Here is a 16,830-nt window from a genome sequence, read left to right on the forward strand (position 1 = left end):
GCTAACAGCAAGTGCAGTGCAGTGGCAGATCATGTCATGGATTTGCAGAATGTAGTAGTTATCCTGTTCTGCCTCTGCTGTGGGTCTGAAGACATTTTCGAGAAGTGGTCTGAATGGATTTGGGTTAAAAGCATGGCTTGTTTTCCAAGCTTTGTTCTGGAGGTCCGGCCGAGGGCTGGTCTCGTTGATGTGGTCCGGTCAGTTTAATGACAATTACCGTGGCCTGCTTTGGTTCTGTAGCCCTTTCCAGAGGGCTGCTTCCAATTCTCTGTCTTGTACAGAAAATGTTCCCCATCATGTTTTTATTACCACTGTCATTTTCCCGACAAATCATAAGGTATCGTCCCTCTGGAGGACCACAGGCCATACTAGCTGGCTCATACACAAATCCTCTTTCTGTCCATCTCCCCTTTTCTCTTCTTTCGTTTCATTTCTTTATTTCTTTCTCCATCCGTCTTTCTCTCTCTATACCATTCAGTCTATATTCAGATGTTAAGGTCAAGAGGTTAACTGGCCTCAGAGCTCTCCTTGCACACTACAGCGATTTAAATTTTAGATTTCACAGGATATCCAGTGCACACGCAAGTTTATAAATACTGAGTTTAAGCCATGTCTGCCAAGCTCAATCAGGGTCACTTCCCAAAGCCGAACTATGCCAAACACCAGTCCATTTTTTCCACTCCTCTCTGTCCCCTTCAGGCTTGCCCTTACGGTCACCCTGCCTCCTCCATGAGGTCAATGACCTCAGCCTCTCCTCTTCCTCCTGGGTACCCAAACAACATCCAGCACTCTAGCGGGTTAGCAGCATTTCTCGACTCCAGTAGCCCAGAACGAGGTTTAACTGAAATGAGAGAACCTCAGGAGGAGGAGAAGAAAAAAAATGTGAGTTATAATAACATCTTTTCTATGAGAGTACTTGCTGCATGGCTTTTCAGCCTGTTGGATGTGGTTGTATGATTTAGAGTTGGCCCGTCCCTAAAAGTTTGAAATCCTAGAACTTACAGATGCTTTTGCAATGCTACTGAGGTTGCATGGGGAAATAAAGGAGGCAGTGGGAGGGGGTAGGCAGTTGTTGTCCTTAGTTTTTGGTTTGTTTTCCCTTCATGCCTCTGTCAGTGATGCAACGTTTGTAAGGTCCTGTGCCAAAAGCGATCCTTAAGCACTACTCCAGCAAGAGCAAGAAAACTGCATTCAATGATGTCTTCTATTCAGGCCTTTCTAGAAAGCAGTGCTAGGAGACTTTCATTTCTGTACAGAGAATTAAAGAGGATTTTGAACACCAAGGGTAAGAGATAAGTTTTTCAGGGGATCCATCAGTACTCAGCTCAAGTCATAACCAGAAAATCCATACAGAGCGGCACTTCACATCGCAAACCTAATCCCTAAGGTCACACGCTGAACATCCAGAGAGAAAGACACATGGATGGATGGAGGGCAAGCAAGAAGTTCAAAATCAGTTAAAGCTGGACGAACGGGGGGCTGGGATATCCATTAGACCCTCGCAATCCAATTACGTCCAAGTTATGGAAAAAATGGAAAAGTGTTATAAACTGAAATAAAAAACGCTCCATTTCCAAAATGAGATGAGTTCATCAGGCTGCAGGTTCAATAGCTGTGGACGTGAAGCAGCCAATACATTGGGATTAGTGAGTTTTTCCCCCTGTCTTGATCCAAACGGGGAGGAAACTTACTTTATAAGGGTGAAATGATACACATTTTAATGAATATTCAACATTTGGATAAAATCAAGGCAGGTATATGCACTGACTTGACAGGTGTGCTTTTATCAGCTATTGCGACAAACCATGCCAGTTGTTAAAAGGGTCAGAGATGTGGAATTTCCTTGACTGTGGGTTTTTGTATTGTAGAGCATCTTCAATGAGCTACTGACTGTTGAGACAAACAGGAAAACAGGGATTTAGTCTCAGTACTTTTGGCACTCAGAGGCCCCTTTTGGCATGTTGATAGTGGCTTCAAGGACTCCGGTTGAAGCAGAAGTAAATGTGTGTATGCATGTGTTTTTGTGCTTTTTTTTTTTGCCAACACACAAGGCATCAGGCATCGTTTTGAGACGAGACATTCCTGAGCCCAAAGAGCTGTGGGATAAGACGGAGGGGAAAAACAAATAGTGCTCGACACAAATGGACCTCTTGCAGCCAAAGGTCTAGAGCCCTGTTCCACCGAATAAGCCGGTAACACTTGGGTTGGGTACCACTTTCCAAGTGCTTAGTGCGGGGGCTGTGGAAACTACTCCCAGAATGTGTTCTCCCCAGATAACATTCTAATAAGTGCACCACCGTGGTCTTACACACGTACTACACATACATATTTTTAAAATGTCACACACGCTAACCTCGCCCTTTGCTTTCATTGTTTTTATTAGTATAGGTGTGTGAAATACATCTACTTGCCTGAAATTTGACTGAAACTTTTTTGACTTGTTCGGGAACTGTATGTATACACCACTGTGATCTTGTCCAGAAATAGTTAGATGTTTGATACAATCAAATGGTCTTAAGATCAGCCATGCAGCCCACTTTACTACTGTACCATAATCATTTTCACAGATGCTTTTTAGCAGTTGCGTGGAGGGAGCATTTGAAGGACACATGCCTGTCTGTCTGGATATGTCCATTTCCCTCTTTTCACTATCTGTCCTTTCAGCATTCTACTCTCCCTTGCTGATTCCTTTCCCTTATCTCTTCTAATTTCTCTCCCCTTGTCTCATGTCTTCTCCTTTCCTCTTCTGATTCCTCTCTGGATTCCTCTCATTTCTTCTCCTAATTCCTCTCCTCTCCCGATTCCTCTCCAAATTAATTTGCTCTTCCTCTCATTTCCCCTCATAAGACCTTCTTGAATACTGTGGAGGTGTTTTACACTGCATTTTGTTGGCCCACAGTGACATATGACTTCTGTCTTTACAAATTAAATCAGAAATCCAGGTGTGTTTTGCCTTGACAGTCTAGCATGCTTCCCTTGTATTATGCAAGCAAACCAAATTGGTGATAAATCAAAACAGAGCAGTCCTTCTGTCTACCCCAGTCTGTTGTATTTTTGTCATTATGAGCAGCAACACTCCTCTTCATTTTATTCCCTGTTGGGGTAATAATGGCTGACAGTGTGGAAAGTGTCCTCCTCCTCCCTAGCTGCCTACCATGAGCCTTCCTCATCCCTTCCCAACCAAGCCAGTAATGGGCACGCATAATGAGCCAGAGAGAGCCGGTAATGCTTCCCACATTTGGTACCCACGAACGGGACTAAGTGTTACAGCGTTAAACCGCAGCATGCGGCATTGAGCCGAGAGCGTAATATTCACTTAATCCCCAGCTGCCATGCCCGGTTAATTCCATAGATGTCGTCTCCATTAATCCAGAGAAGAGAGGGCCCCCACTGGGAGAGCCAGGATGGCACTGGAGCTGTCAGCACGATCTCCTGTAGTTAGGCCGCGGGCCCCAGACCTCATTGCTCCAGGGCCTCACAACAGGTGGTTTCGCTATGGGCCTTTTCCTCTTAGCATCACCACACTGTTTCTCTCTCCCTCTCTGCACCAAATGAAGTTTGATTGCAGGGAAAACTCATTTTTTATTCTCCTCCATGTTGTCATCTCAGTGATCGCCTACGTGTGGCGTCTGGAGGACCTGATGCTAGTATTGTTCTCAGGCTTCTCCTCTTTCAAACACCCATTGGCAAATGCATGACTTTAGTCTATTTGAGTCGTCTGTTATTTTGATGAACATTTGTCTTACTGCGCTGTATTTTTTTCGGTCTTTTACAATGCTAGCCATTTCTTTTACAGGTGCAGATTTGTAGTAATTCACAGGATGTTGGTGTCGGAGTGGGCAGTTTGTATTCACAATTTGCCGAGGCCTCCGGGCGCTTTCTTTATGCACATGCTGAATTTCCTACGTGGCTGTTAGATATTATCACTGTGGAAAATGGGCTTGAAGGACTGCTGGCCACTTCCAAGCAATTGTGTGTGTATGTCTATGTGTATGTGTAGTCACAGCTTGTGTTTACACTGTGTTAAGTCTGCTCATCTTTTTTTCCTCCTCTTTTTTTCATGTTTCTGTTTTATTTTACTAAAAGAACTTTGAATCAAAATATCTGTGTGTGTGTGAGTGAGAGACAGACACACAAGTTTTCAGTTGCAGTTTTGGCAATTACCCAGTCACAGCCTGGTGCACACCATCAGGAGGTGCGTGTGTGTGTGTGTGTGTGTGTGTGTGTGTGTGTGTGTGTGGGACTTAAGCAAGGAAACTTTAACTCCAAACCCCAAGACACACAGTGCTCTCTGCAGAAAAACACACCGGGACATTGTCACTATTCAGCTCTCATTCCAGGGAAATTCAAAACAGAAGTATTGTCAACAGATTTGATTTGACATGTCAAAACATTGAAAGAGGTATTGGATCTCGGTGCCGCACATATTATACATTCCTTTTCTACGAAGCGTCATGCTTGGATCATCCTGTGAAAAACATGTTGGTCTTCCAACATACCCAAGGCTTTTCATGACAAACAGGCAGGTTTTCTTCATTTGAACAGAACTCGAATCAGTCTTTAATTCTGGATCAAATGAATTTCCATCCCTTCTGTCTAATTCGGTCTCCATCAGTACTGAGGATGACATGGTTATGGTCGGGGGGTTTTGGTGAGGGGATTGGGTTGGTGCTCGCTGCTGCATGATTTAATTTATTTACCCATAGGCAGCGCTAGAGGGGAGGATAGGAGAATTCTCTTCGGTCTAGAAAGGTTTCAGTGATCTTGAGGGCCACTAGATTACTGACGGTCCCCCTTAGCTGTGGGAGACAGTTTATATTAACTGTTAACCATCGCGTTGTAAACATCAAAACCCTGTGCACCTGCCCATCCTGTGGAAAGTAGCAGAGATGGCAGCTTGTCATACTCTAAGACAGATAGAATAAATGACTTTACTAGTATTACTTAAAGCCTAATTAGCCAGTAGTGTGTTTACATTGTGATAAATGACCAGAGTGGGTTTTTGGATTTGAACTTCCAGGAAATGGACCGCTCGCTTTCAGTAGGATATCATTAACATTATACTTTTAATGCTTATTGTAATGATGTCAACCCTTGTGGTGATTGGTTACAGTTTGATGTCTTCATAGGCGAAATGCAGATGAGCGGTGCATGTTTTCCACTGTGTGGCAGAGGCTAATACTCCCTGGGTGGGGGGAGGAGGGGTGAGGGTGTTGAATGAGTAGATGAACCACAAGAGAAATGGCACAGAGGACGTAAGCCGCAACTTGCCCACAGTGGAACAAAGTCTGCCCTAAATGTTCAGTGTAACACTATATTCAGTACTCGGGTGTGATTGTACGCTCGTGCGTATATACACAAGTTCATGCAAAAACATTATTATTATGCTCCAATGACTTACAGTGTGTTTCATTTGTAACTCAGCATAGGTCCATAGCTCCATCCCTTATTAAGGGGCTGTTTGGAACAGAAGAATGCAGACTCTTTCATACTGCATGTCTGCACAGCCCCACAGTTGTTTGAAAATGTTGTGGAAAGTATTAAGGGGAAAGTGTTCTTTCAACTTCTCTCAGTCCATCATTTTCATGCTGCCTTAATCTTACTTGGGCATCTTGCATCATCATTAATTACTGATTAGGAACTGAAATAATGAAAAAGAAGGCTGAAAACAACCCATGACCGTAAGCAGAAATAGGATATTAGATGTCCTCTTTTTAGGTTCACCCAACATCTGTCATAAATATGAAACCGTAGTCCTCAAATTAGGGCTAAATGTCTCCTTTTGATACTGTCGTAGATCATCAGATCAAGGCGCACATTCTTGGACCGGTATGTCAACGAGCCTTTGTGACGGCAGTCCAAGGACACTGTGCACACCATAAACCAATCAGAGATGACAGCTGTTGTAAAGTGACCTGTACACACAGGGCAACTGTTGGTTTGCAGCCAGCCAAAGATCACTGCAAGACACACACACACACATAGTCGCACACATGTACCTCACCACTGTCTGAAATTGCAATGTGTATGAACTGCAAATCATAGGCTGACAGTTATGTGAACAACCATTAACTAGCACTAACATTATAATGAAAATAGTTTACTCTTGCATCCTTTGCACTCTGCTCACTGCACTATTTGTCAATATGTCTATATTGTTTTGTTCATAGTGTGTATATTAGTGTTGTCTATTCTGTAGTTTGTGTCTGATTTTATTTTATTATTATTTTATTATTGTGTTATGGTATTATTGTATAAGTAAGCACATCGTGAGCAATGTACAATCCTGAGTCAAATTCCTCGTATGTGTACACATACCTGGCAATAAAAAACTGATTCTGATTCTGAAATGCATGTACTCTAGCAGTTAATTACATGAAAAGAACATCTAGTTTATTCCGTTGCACGCAATGAACCCTGAGAAAACATCCATCTAATAATGTTTTGTAGCTTTTCACAAATGTCAAAGCCTTAAACCCTCACCACAGTTTCCAAGAGATATATGTGTGCACAAAGCAAGAAAATTAAAATCCACTACATGTCACCAGGGGAAAATGTGAGTAAAGTGCTTGAGTGTGATACCCGGGAAACTGTTTGGCCGAGTGTTGCACTGTTCTTCTTTCACCTACAGCAAAGATAGCTGTCATAAAACTGAGCCTCACAATACAATATGAGGTATTGGACATCGAGCTGTGGAGGTGTTTGCCAAGACACTGAAATGACCATAAATCGAATTGCACAGCTGCGTGCTTATGTGCACATACAGTCGTGTCGGAACACACATACAGGGTTTTTTTTTTTGTATATTTTTAGATTAATGTGTTTCTTTCTGTCCCCTTTCTTGTTCCTCTGTCGTTCCATCCTGACCTCCAGCTGGGTTCAGGAGAAGCTTCCGTCTCAGCAGGAGGGACAAGAAGACCAACAAGTCCATGTACGAGTCTAAGAAAAGTGAAATGTACGACATGGCTGACGTGCCCACGTACGAGGAGGTCGCCCCGCACCGCAGGCAGAGTGGAGCTAAACACAGGCTGGTGGTCCTAGCAGGTGAGTAGAGAGGGGGACTCTAAACACTTTCTCAGAAAATGCCTCTGATGTCACTGTTTACCTCACTCGTTGTTTTTAAATTTGTGGGGGCTCTACTGCTGTTAAACTTGGCACCATAGATTTTAATAAAAATCCACGGCGACACATACAGATCACAGAAATGACTCAGAGTTTTGCAGCTCCAGAAGCCCCAGGTGGCCTGGCCTTGCCCTCCCACGACCCCCAACCCAGAAATGAGCTTCCCAATGTGGGGACTCACCCGCAGTCATCCTGGGCCTCCTTAATTTAGACTTTTAGCACTCAGTGGAATCGACGGAGCAGACCTCATATTAATCAGTCACATTTAGTACTTTCATTTACGGCACCTCACTCTCAGTGTCCTTTCAATTTTTCGAGCCGATGGAATTGTTAACACTTGCCTTCGAGGAGCGGGTGTTACAAAGCCCTCCAAAGAGCTTTATAACGTGCCAAGGTCTTGAAATGAATTTAGCGGTTTCTCATTCTGTATTTGTGGTTGGAAGACAAGCGTTGCCAGTGAATGGTGGAACAAAATGCTAAGCCAGGTGCAACAGTAAGGACTTAAATCTTTCTTTGGACCAACTGTACCGTCAGTGAGTTCTAGGCTTTTCCACATTTTCCTTTTTAGGTTTGTTACTCGTAACAAAAAATGACAAGAATGTCCCAGACGCAGATGGAACAAAACATTCCCTAAATTTTCTGTGCGATTCCCTTTCAATCTATTTCCATCTATCAAGGGAAGAGATGCGCTCAAGGAATGAGAACGCAAAAGTCTCTTCCAGTGTTTTTATTTCATATATTAGCAGCAGTTTTAAACATTTGTGGTGTTAATCTAGAAATGAAAACCACTGGCAACAAGGTCTCAAGGTTGTTGGTTTTTTTCCCTCACTCATGCTCTCAGCAGAGGTGTGCTCCTAGCCTGATTGGACCAGGCCTTGGTTAACTTAAATACACCACACAGAGCATGGACTTCATCAGACATGTTGCTAATTAGAAAGCCCCATTTCCCTGCCAGAATGTCACAGCCTTACAGAAAGGATGCTGAACCTCTCCCACCTGTCATGCTAATGTAAATATTTTCAATTAACTTCCATAATTTGGAGGACAACCTATGGACAATTTCACACATAACGAAGCAGAGGGCCGTGGAAAGATCTGCTTTATGTTTCTCTGCCTCCCTCTCTCCTCCTTCCTCTCCCCGGAGTCTCTTGATTGTTCTTATTCGAAGTTGTTTCTTCCCGACGTTTTTTTCTCTCTCCATTTCCTCTTCCCTGTTCATGTTATTCAGGGGAGAGACATTTTATTCCTTAACAGAAGGGCGTGTGTTGTCATCACTTAAGAAAATCACTTTCCGCTAATAGTATCTGCTCTCCATTTAATCTATAAAAGCAAGCAGTTGTTTAGTTAAAAACATTCTGCCTTAACTTGCCTTTTTTCAATCCCAGCACATTGTACATATTCAGTTTAGTGAAATTCTTGCAGATTTACCTCTCAAAATTCTTTGCCATTTTTGAAACAATGAGTTGGTTGAGAATGCTGTCTCCAGATCACTGCAGCATTCAGTGTTTCCCCTACCATTGTTTTGGCCACCCCCTCAAAACGACCCCCACCCCCCCTAAAGAATAACAAGAGAGTATATAAAATATGTGTAATATATATATATATATATATATATATATAATTTTAAAATTTAAAAACGAACGCTCAAGATAAAGCTGTTTTTCTACATAAAATGGCGGGGCTTAGCGGCTGCTGCACACACAGACACACGCTGTCATATCGGAGAGTAGGCACATTAGAAAGAGTGAATTGTCACCATAAATAATTGCACATGCATTTGAATATATAGTATTTTAATGATACATCAAATAAATAAATTTGTAAGATTTTCTTTTTGAATTGTTGAAATTTTATTTACCCACCACATGATTACACACTCTTTCTGATGACAAAAAGGTGTTTAAATTGTAAAACACAGAATTCTGAATTTTTTTTTACGGAAAACACAGAATCTGGCAAAAACAGATTTCATATGGCCCTATATATGGTCTCATCACCCAATATGTGAATCTAGCTTAACTGTAGTAAGCTCCATCAGGAGGTAGTAAGTTTAGTGGTAAAAATGTCAAAGAGGAATGGAGAAGGTGACGAACCTGAACAGGGAAAAATGAATGTGCCGCGTCTATGACGACACCACGTATCCGTAACCCGCTAGTATAGCTAATTAGTCCTAGTATTAGTGTGAGATCTGACTTTTATGTCAGCCCAACATAACCCTGTCTGGCTGCTTACCTTACTTACTTGTTCATATTTTCTGAAGACTTACTGAAAAAATGTTCTATGTAAACCCATATAATAACATGATGTGCTGTTTAGCTTTGGAAGTTGCTTATATACTACTGTAATCAGAAAGTTAGTTAACTATTGCCACTTATGTTAGAGCAGATAACCGCACACTCTAATCCACTCTTTACACTTCTGCTCTTATGTTTCTGGTTTTAGTTCGGTGTTAGTAAAAGCATCGTTCTTACTGCAGTCCATTTACAGTTTTTAACATGGAAAAATCTTTTCAGTAATGCCAAAGGCATTTCTTCATAATGAGAACATCCAGGTCCACAGTACCCACTAATGAATGACCTGCTGCCCACCTCTTGCACTCAAATGGAGCAGTCTGAGATCTGTTTCAAAGACAAATCAAGATGCTTATCTGGGTTTTTATACATTTTAGATGATAGACGGCCAATAAAAATATACATATTTTTACATACTGCATGCATAGTTGGACTTAACTGATGGTTTTGAAAGAAATCTGATTATTTAACCTGACAAAATGGTGTGCTGATTTCCACTTTTCCTTGTAACTTGACACACTCAACTTGCAGTAAGACTTTGATGAATTCAAAGTTTTTAGTTTGGGGTTTAGCCCTAACATATTTCAAATACACTGATGCCTAAGTGAATGTTTATGTGGTGTGTGTGCTACATAAAATTGGAACCCTATTTGAAGACTTCCCTCCTGTTGAAATTGTAGTAGCAGTGCATTGTAAATGATCTGTGGTTACCGCATTGCACCACGGTCATCCTTTAAATGTGGTAGCAGCTAAGCCAGCGCTATGTGTAGCGCTTTAATATACCCTGCCCTGGATATGAGGCAGGCGGGGAGGTTTGAGGCTGGGTCGAGGCTCTGGGGCCCAGAGCCGGGCCTCGTTGGGCCTGGCCTCACCCTCTCAGCACAAACTGCATGCAATGTGCTCCATGCTTGGCCTGGAAGTTATTAAGCTCACAATATTAAAGACAACGTTTCTAATGAGTGCAGTAATGAAGTCTGACACTTTTACTGGCACAGCAATCTGCAAGGCCAGAAGTCCCGCAAGAGGGCCAGCGAGAGAGACAAATGGAGGGAGAGAAAAACACATAAACACAATGTAAATACTTCAGCTTAAGAGTTATGCCTATTTTTATTGTTCTGTTCAGATTTATAATGTTGCTTTTGTATCGGGGTATTGTTTAAAACAAACAATACACAAAGAGATGGCGTGTTTAAGGTCAGACGGTGGAACGGGACCACAGGGCACTGCTTTTGCTCATAAAAGACCTGGTGGTGGGCCTGTTGGGCCCCCTTGGCAGGCGGTGGTACAGCTGGAATACGCTTTAATCGCCATCTAAGGTATTCGGATGAAGGCCTGCTGCCATGCATCATTGATATCACAAGTGGCAAGCTAGGGAGTGATGTACAAGGTGAAAATGGTTTTACGAGCACACAGAAGTGGGGCTGTTAGTCATACCAAGGGTAACACAAATGGCTCTGTTGGCCCCCTGTGCGGGGGCCCTGATATTCATGCTCAGATTCGAGCAAACAAGCTTGTGTGGAGGTTTGTGGCCTGCTGGGAGGACTGTCTGCACCACTATGATAGGGCTCATAAAAGAGCCTCTATTACTACGCTCTGCCACCTTCAGCACCTACAACAACATTGGTCCACAGCCTTGTTCAAACAGCACCGCTGCATTCCTCCCGCGCTCCCGAAACAAATTCAAAATGAACTCCATTTCCTCATCTTAATAAATCACCCACACTTTCAACCCCCAGGTTCTCTGACTTTTTTTCCTCACTGAAAAACTCCTTCTCCCCCAGCTAAGATTGATTGCTGTCTTCGCTTGGCCATGTGCTTGTTTATGTGAGACGGTAACCACAAAATGCCTTGCACCGTCTGTCCAAAGAGGGCCAGGGTATTTTTCTCTATTTTCTTTTTTTTTTTTTCCTCTTTCTCTGTTTTTGAATTCACAGTAGAGTGTGTCAGCACGCTGAGGAAACAGCTTTTATCACTTACAGCAGTCGCACAATAGGACCCAAACCATGTGTTTCTGGGTGCAGAAGTAAAGGGAAAGCATGGGGTGTGAATTTGTCTGTGTGTGAAGGCTGCCAGTGTTTAGAGATTATGTTTAAAAGAACCTTGTTGTCCACACCTATTTATCAGGTTGTGGATCACTCCAAAACCTTCCTGCTTCACACCAGATGAAATGTAGAGGTACAGTGCAGATAGCAAGACAGGAAACAGGAGCAGTCTTTCTCTTAAAAATACAGAGTTTGTCTTTTCAGTATTTTTTTCCTCCGTCCCCTTCTCCCTCTCTCTCTCTCCCCCTCCTTCCACCTAATCCACATCGCTGAGTGAACTCATTGTCCGTTTGTTTTAGAGGAGCGGCCTGCTAAACACATTTGCCTGGAGAAATGAATTTCCAATGGGGTTTGATGCGATTGTAGTGCCTGCCCAGAACGTCAGGCATGCGAGGAATCTCGAGCCCAGATCAAGCCCTGTCTCAAACTGTCCACACGCTGCGGAGCTGGGGTAAAACACTAAAATGCAGAGCCTTGCACTTGTAACTCCAAAACCGTCTTCTTGTCCAGTTCGGCGAAGACACTGATGCCGGTCGGTTCAAATTAGGATGATGTAGCACCCTGGTAACAACCACCAGAACACTGGAGAATGGCTTTGAGAGACAGAGTAGAAAAGTGGTCAAAGGGAAAACAGAGAGAACATTTGGATATTGATTCATTGACTTCCACTAAACCAAAACCAGTGTAAACAATTAACAGTCTTTATCTTTACAGGTCCTAACTGCATTTTTGCATCATAATTGGACTTTCAGTAGTACTGTGTGTTTATGATATCTGTTCAAAATAGTTCCCAAACTGCCATATTTCTGTATTAATTAGTTCAGTGTGATTGAACTTTACCATCTCTACATGTTGTAGAGTTAGATATGAAATGCTGGAGGATTGCTCTGCTTTTGGGGCCCCAGATGAATCAGTGGTCAATATTCCAATAATCTCTCCTGCTTTCCTCTCTCCAAGTCATCGCCTTAGTTTCCCCACTGGGGATGTGATGAAAAATGCAGCTGACTTGTGACAACACGAGAATACCTCTACAGCGTATCTTGTATATTGGAGGTTTAATGTTCTGCCAAACTACAATGAGAGGAACTGATTAAAAACTGTAGCATTCCTGTAGCTTTGTCGCAGTAAATCAAATATCTTAGCCCAAAATACTTTTTCACTGGGTTGATTGTGTTTTAATAAAGTATGAAATGTAATTCTCACTGTGGTAAATTGATTTAATATTATATAACAAGATTTTCCTTTTCTAAGAGAAGAGAAAAAACAGAGGCACTGGTCTTAGTACAGCACGCATAGTCACTGTAACAGAAAAATAAAGATAAGATAAGATCAAACTTTATTTATCGCAGATGGAAAAATTTATGTTTCAGCAGCACAGAGACAGGCAAGAGGTTAGCAGACAGATAAAGAACTGTTTGAATGAAATAAATCAAAGGAAGAAAACAACATGAAATATAACTTTGATAAGGTACAATAGACCTATTAATATATTAAAGTAGATAGTGATATTAGCAATATAATGCAATGTAAAATAATATAATGTTAGATATGTAACTACTTTTTATACCACATCTCCCACAGTAATAATAATGACGGTAATATATTATCATCAGCCGGTGTATTGTTGTAATGTACTGTATGTATGTACTGTATTGATTGCTTGTTTAAAGGGACACACCACATTTTACACATCAAGTTCAGTTAATTCATCATGAGTACTGCTCAAACTATAAAAATGTGTAAAAAAGACATGGTTGTTTGGCAGGCAGGAAGTGTCTGAAAGACGCTATCAAGTTAAATTACTTTAAAAGACTTTATTTATCTATTTTGACCATTCTTTTTTTTTTCAAGTCTTTTTTTAGCCTCATTTTGTCTCTTTTGAGTCCCTCAGCTTTATGGAAATATTGTACTAAATTGCTGGAGAGTACCTTTAATGTGTCTATAATACTGAATGTTCATTTTGATAATGCATGATGATTAGAGTTTGGTTTTTTATTGATTTTATGTGATTTAAAGTTTCAATAAAACACAATTTGTAAAGTCTGTATTGGGAGACATATTTTTTCATGTTCTGTAGTATTGTCTCTTTCCAACTAACACCTTGGCATTTCTACATGAAGTGAAGAGGGGAATACATTCTTAATGGCAGGTTCTCTCTTTTGTCTGATTGCAGAACTTTCCTACTCCCAGTACTGCACCATGCAAAATATTTTATTTCTTGTATATGATTATATAACTTTTGAATATATCGTTTGCTTTGTAGCATATAGGGAACTACAAACTGCATCTTATCTTACAACCCTCTCGTAATATGGCAATAAAACTACCTTGTACCTTGTAATCTGAGACTTCTGTCATTTTCATGCTTTGTTTGTTTGTTTGTTTGTTTGTTTGTTTTTGGGCAGGACCTACAGGAATTGGCTTGAATGAGCTTAAGAGGAAACTGTTGATCTCAGACCCCCAGCACTTCAGTGTGACCATCCCACGTAAGTTCACTCATCTGAATCAGGTTATTTCAAGCCGTGACTTGAGTAGCAGTAACTGAGAATCATCTAGCAGATTCCATTTGTCTTCCAATTTCCTCTCTGTGTGTTTTTACTTTTTTATCTGTGTATCTGTTTGTATCTGTGTGAACGTGTGTTTGATACATTGTGTCCGCCACAAGCCTTTTACCAGACCATGGTTTCAGATCTGCTATTTATTGGTAAATAACATTTAAAGGGAATGAAGACACCGTTTGGTTTTCTCCACATGCTGCATTCACACCAGTTTATAAGAAAGCCAGATGCAAGGCTAACAAAACTTTCAAAATGTTTAATAAGGTAGTGGTGTAATAGGGCTTAATTAGAACAGAAATTAGGATGTGATGTTAACATACAAATGCTATTTTAGAGACTTTTTCTCAGGTCTGGCTTTTTTTTACTACAGAAAAGATTATTTATTTGCTTTTATTTTGATAGGGAGTAGAGATACAGGCAGTGGGGAGAGAGAGAGGTATGACATGTAAATAATCCCCAGCCAGTACTGAACCAGGGATGTTGCATGCATCTTAACCACTAGTCCCCCAGGACGCTCGAGCCAAATCTTTTATCACAATGCTGTACTTCTATATTGTCTTGGAGTTTGTCTTGTTCTGTAGTTCAAAACATGTCCTGCTGCAAGTGAACTCTCAGTATAACTGGTGAAACTTCAGGACAACTTACTATAAACATCCAGATGCTCAGAAAGATAAAATAAGCAAAAGAGAAGACACTTCAAACTACATAAAGTCTACAGCATTTCTCTTTATCAGTGCTACCTGTCAGTGAGCTGCTGTTCTCTGGAGGAAGAACAGTAAATATCTGACACTACAGCTGTGTTGTCATGGAGATAAGTTGCCTCCCTCTCTACTCTAATCCATTTGTGCCCAAAAAGCCTATTTTTTTTTATTTATTTTTTTTATTTTTTTACATCTGTCCACACAGACAAACACATTGGAAACACATTCTCAGAGAAATGGAAGCACGCAAGATGCCAGAGCACATTCTGACTACACAGGGCCCCAGTGCACCCTGTGGGTTTTTTTTAGCAACAAATCAAAATAATCACTTTAGGTGAAGGATGTTTAGCTTTCTTGTTCCAGTTTAGTTTTCACAGCGTGTGAGGGTGCTCGTCCTGTTTGAGCGATGAAGGTCCAGTCTGAGACACACACAGACACACACCACACAAAGGGAGCTGTCTGGCAGTGAGTAAACCCGGGGCAACTCTCAGGCAGCATGGCTGGTCCTCTCAAGGTCCAGGCGTTTGTTTCTCCTCCTGTGTGACTGTCAGCTTTTCACAGTCTGCCTGACAAGCCCAGGATGATGGAGGAAACTGCGTTTTTCTACCTCCTGAAGACATGCCATTCCACTGCTTCACAAATTGGCAGAGTCACCCACTCTCCTTTCTTTCTGTTTATTTCTCACTTTCTTTCTGTCTCTTTCCACCGCTGCCTCCTCCCTTTTTCTCCTTTTAAGAACCCAACGACAGCTCGCCATAATTCTGAACACCATCCAGCACCGCTGCAAACTACTGGCTCTCCAAGCCTTGCAAGCTTTTTTGTTTTTTGGAGTCCTGAGATGTCCCAAAGCCAGCGTGTTGGGACAAATACATCTTTTTGATTTATACATTTAAGCAGGGCAATGGCATTATTAATTGTGTAGTTACCATCTGGGGCTTGGAGGGAAACCGCAACATGAGTCTGAGGAAATATGAGGACCATTGTTATTAATTGCCGTGTTTGGTACATGCCGTGTGGCATAATGGATGCGTCCTTGACAAAGTCTGACACTTGAAATGTCCCTGGTATTAAAATCCCATTGGTGGGGCTTTTTTTCCACAAGGCATGTTAATTGTTCTCAAATGTGACCTGTGAGGCTGTGTTTAATAGAGCCCAGACAGCCTGATTCTGACCCATATAGAAGACGTATGGCACAAGTCCTGGCTCTCATTGAGAGGAAAGAGACTCGGAAAGTATCTCGTCTCCCTCTTTTTTAATGTCTGATTGCTGCCAATGGACACATGGATGTGTTTAACACTTGCTGTTGTTTCAGATTAAGCCCGAAAGCGTTACCCCTTTTTGTTAATTTGAACACTGGAGCTTTGGAGACCACCGGCTTGTGGTCCCAGTTAAGATTTGGGTTGGGTTTATTTCTCACTTTCTCCCTCTGCTTGTCGCTGTAAAATGTAAACCAGGCGTCTTAGAAACATAAAGAGCATTGCAATAAGCCATTAGAGTAGGGGGTTAAACATTTTGATTCCAATCCAAGTTGACTGATATTTTCCATGATTTGGGATTGAACGGATGCACATTCTTCTGTTGCACTGTAATTATTTTCTGTGCCACAAAACACATGCCAAAATAACCCATGGTGGATGGTGTTGGTCTAACTACCGAGGGGCTGTTTGGCACTGTGTCTTACACATTTCTGAATGGGAGGGTATATGTTATCTTATGACAAGACTGTTTTGGCCTTTTCCTTGTGCTATTCCTACTTTTTTCTGGGGCTGATGACAGAAAGTCATTGATCTTCCTCGGTGTCTTCTCCACCACAGCTGGATTTATAGCTGTCTTTCCTCCTCAAGCAAGTGACACATTGTATAAATCACACCATTGGTTTTCCATGAACCCTGTAGATCAGTCTGGGCCATAAAAAGAAAAGGCACTGGTCCACTACCAGGGCACAGCCTCAACACATGCTGACGAAAAGAACAACTCAGAGGAGAGTAAAGCAGAACTTGGCCCTTGTGGTTGCAGGTGATAAAAGTTTAATAGTTTGTTTTGGAGCTGATCAGAGTGTCTGACGGGTGTACACTTCTCCCTTCTGACCTTTGACGCACTCCTGAAACAAGTCGGA

At 41.7% G+C, this 16,830-nt stretch overlaps 1 protein-coding gene across 3 annotated transcripts in view; it reads left to right on the plus strand.

The window, feature by feature from the left end:
- Positions 1-16,830, plus strand: part of mpp7a (MAGUK p55 scaffold protein 7a) — a 151,082-nt gene that overhangs the window by 123,111 nt on the left and 11,141 nt on the right. For all 3 annotated transcript variants that reach the window (XM_046062724.1, XM_046062732.1, XM_046062740.1), the window contains 2 exons: positions 6,874-7,044; positions 13,861-13,941. In XM_046062724.1, the coding sequence (XP_045918680.1) occupies positions 6,874-7,044; positions 13,861-13,941 (252 nt within the window). The remainder of the gene's footprint in view (positions 1-6,873; positions 7,045-13,860; positions 13,942-16,830) is intronic.

Source organism: Micropterus dolomieu, linkage group LG01 (assembly GCF_021292245.1).
Source record: "Micropterus dolomieu isolate WLL.071019.BEF.003 ecotype Adirondacks linkage group LG01, ASM2129224v1, whole genome shotgun sequence".
NCBI classification, from domain to species: domain Eukaryota; kingdom Metazoa; phylum Chordata; class Actinopteri; order Centrarchiformes; family Centrarchidae; genus Micropterus; species Micropterus dolomieu.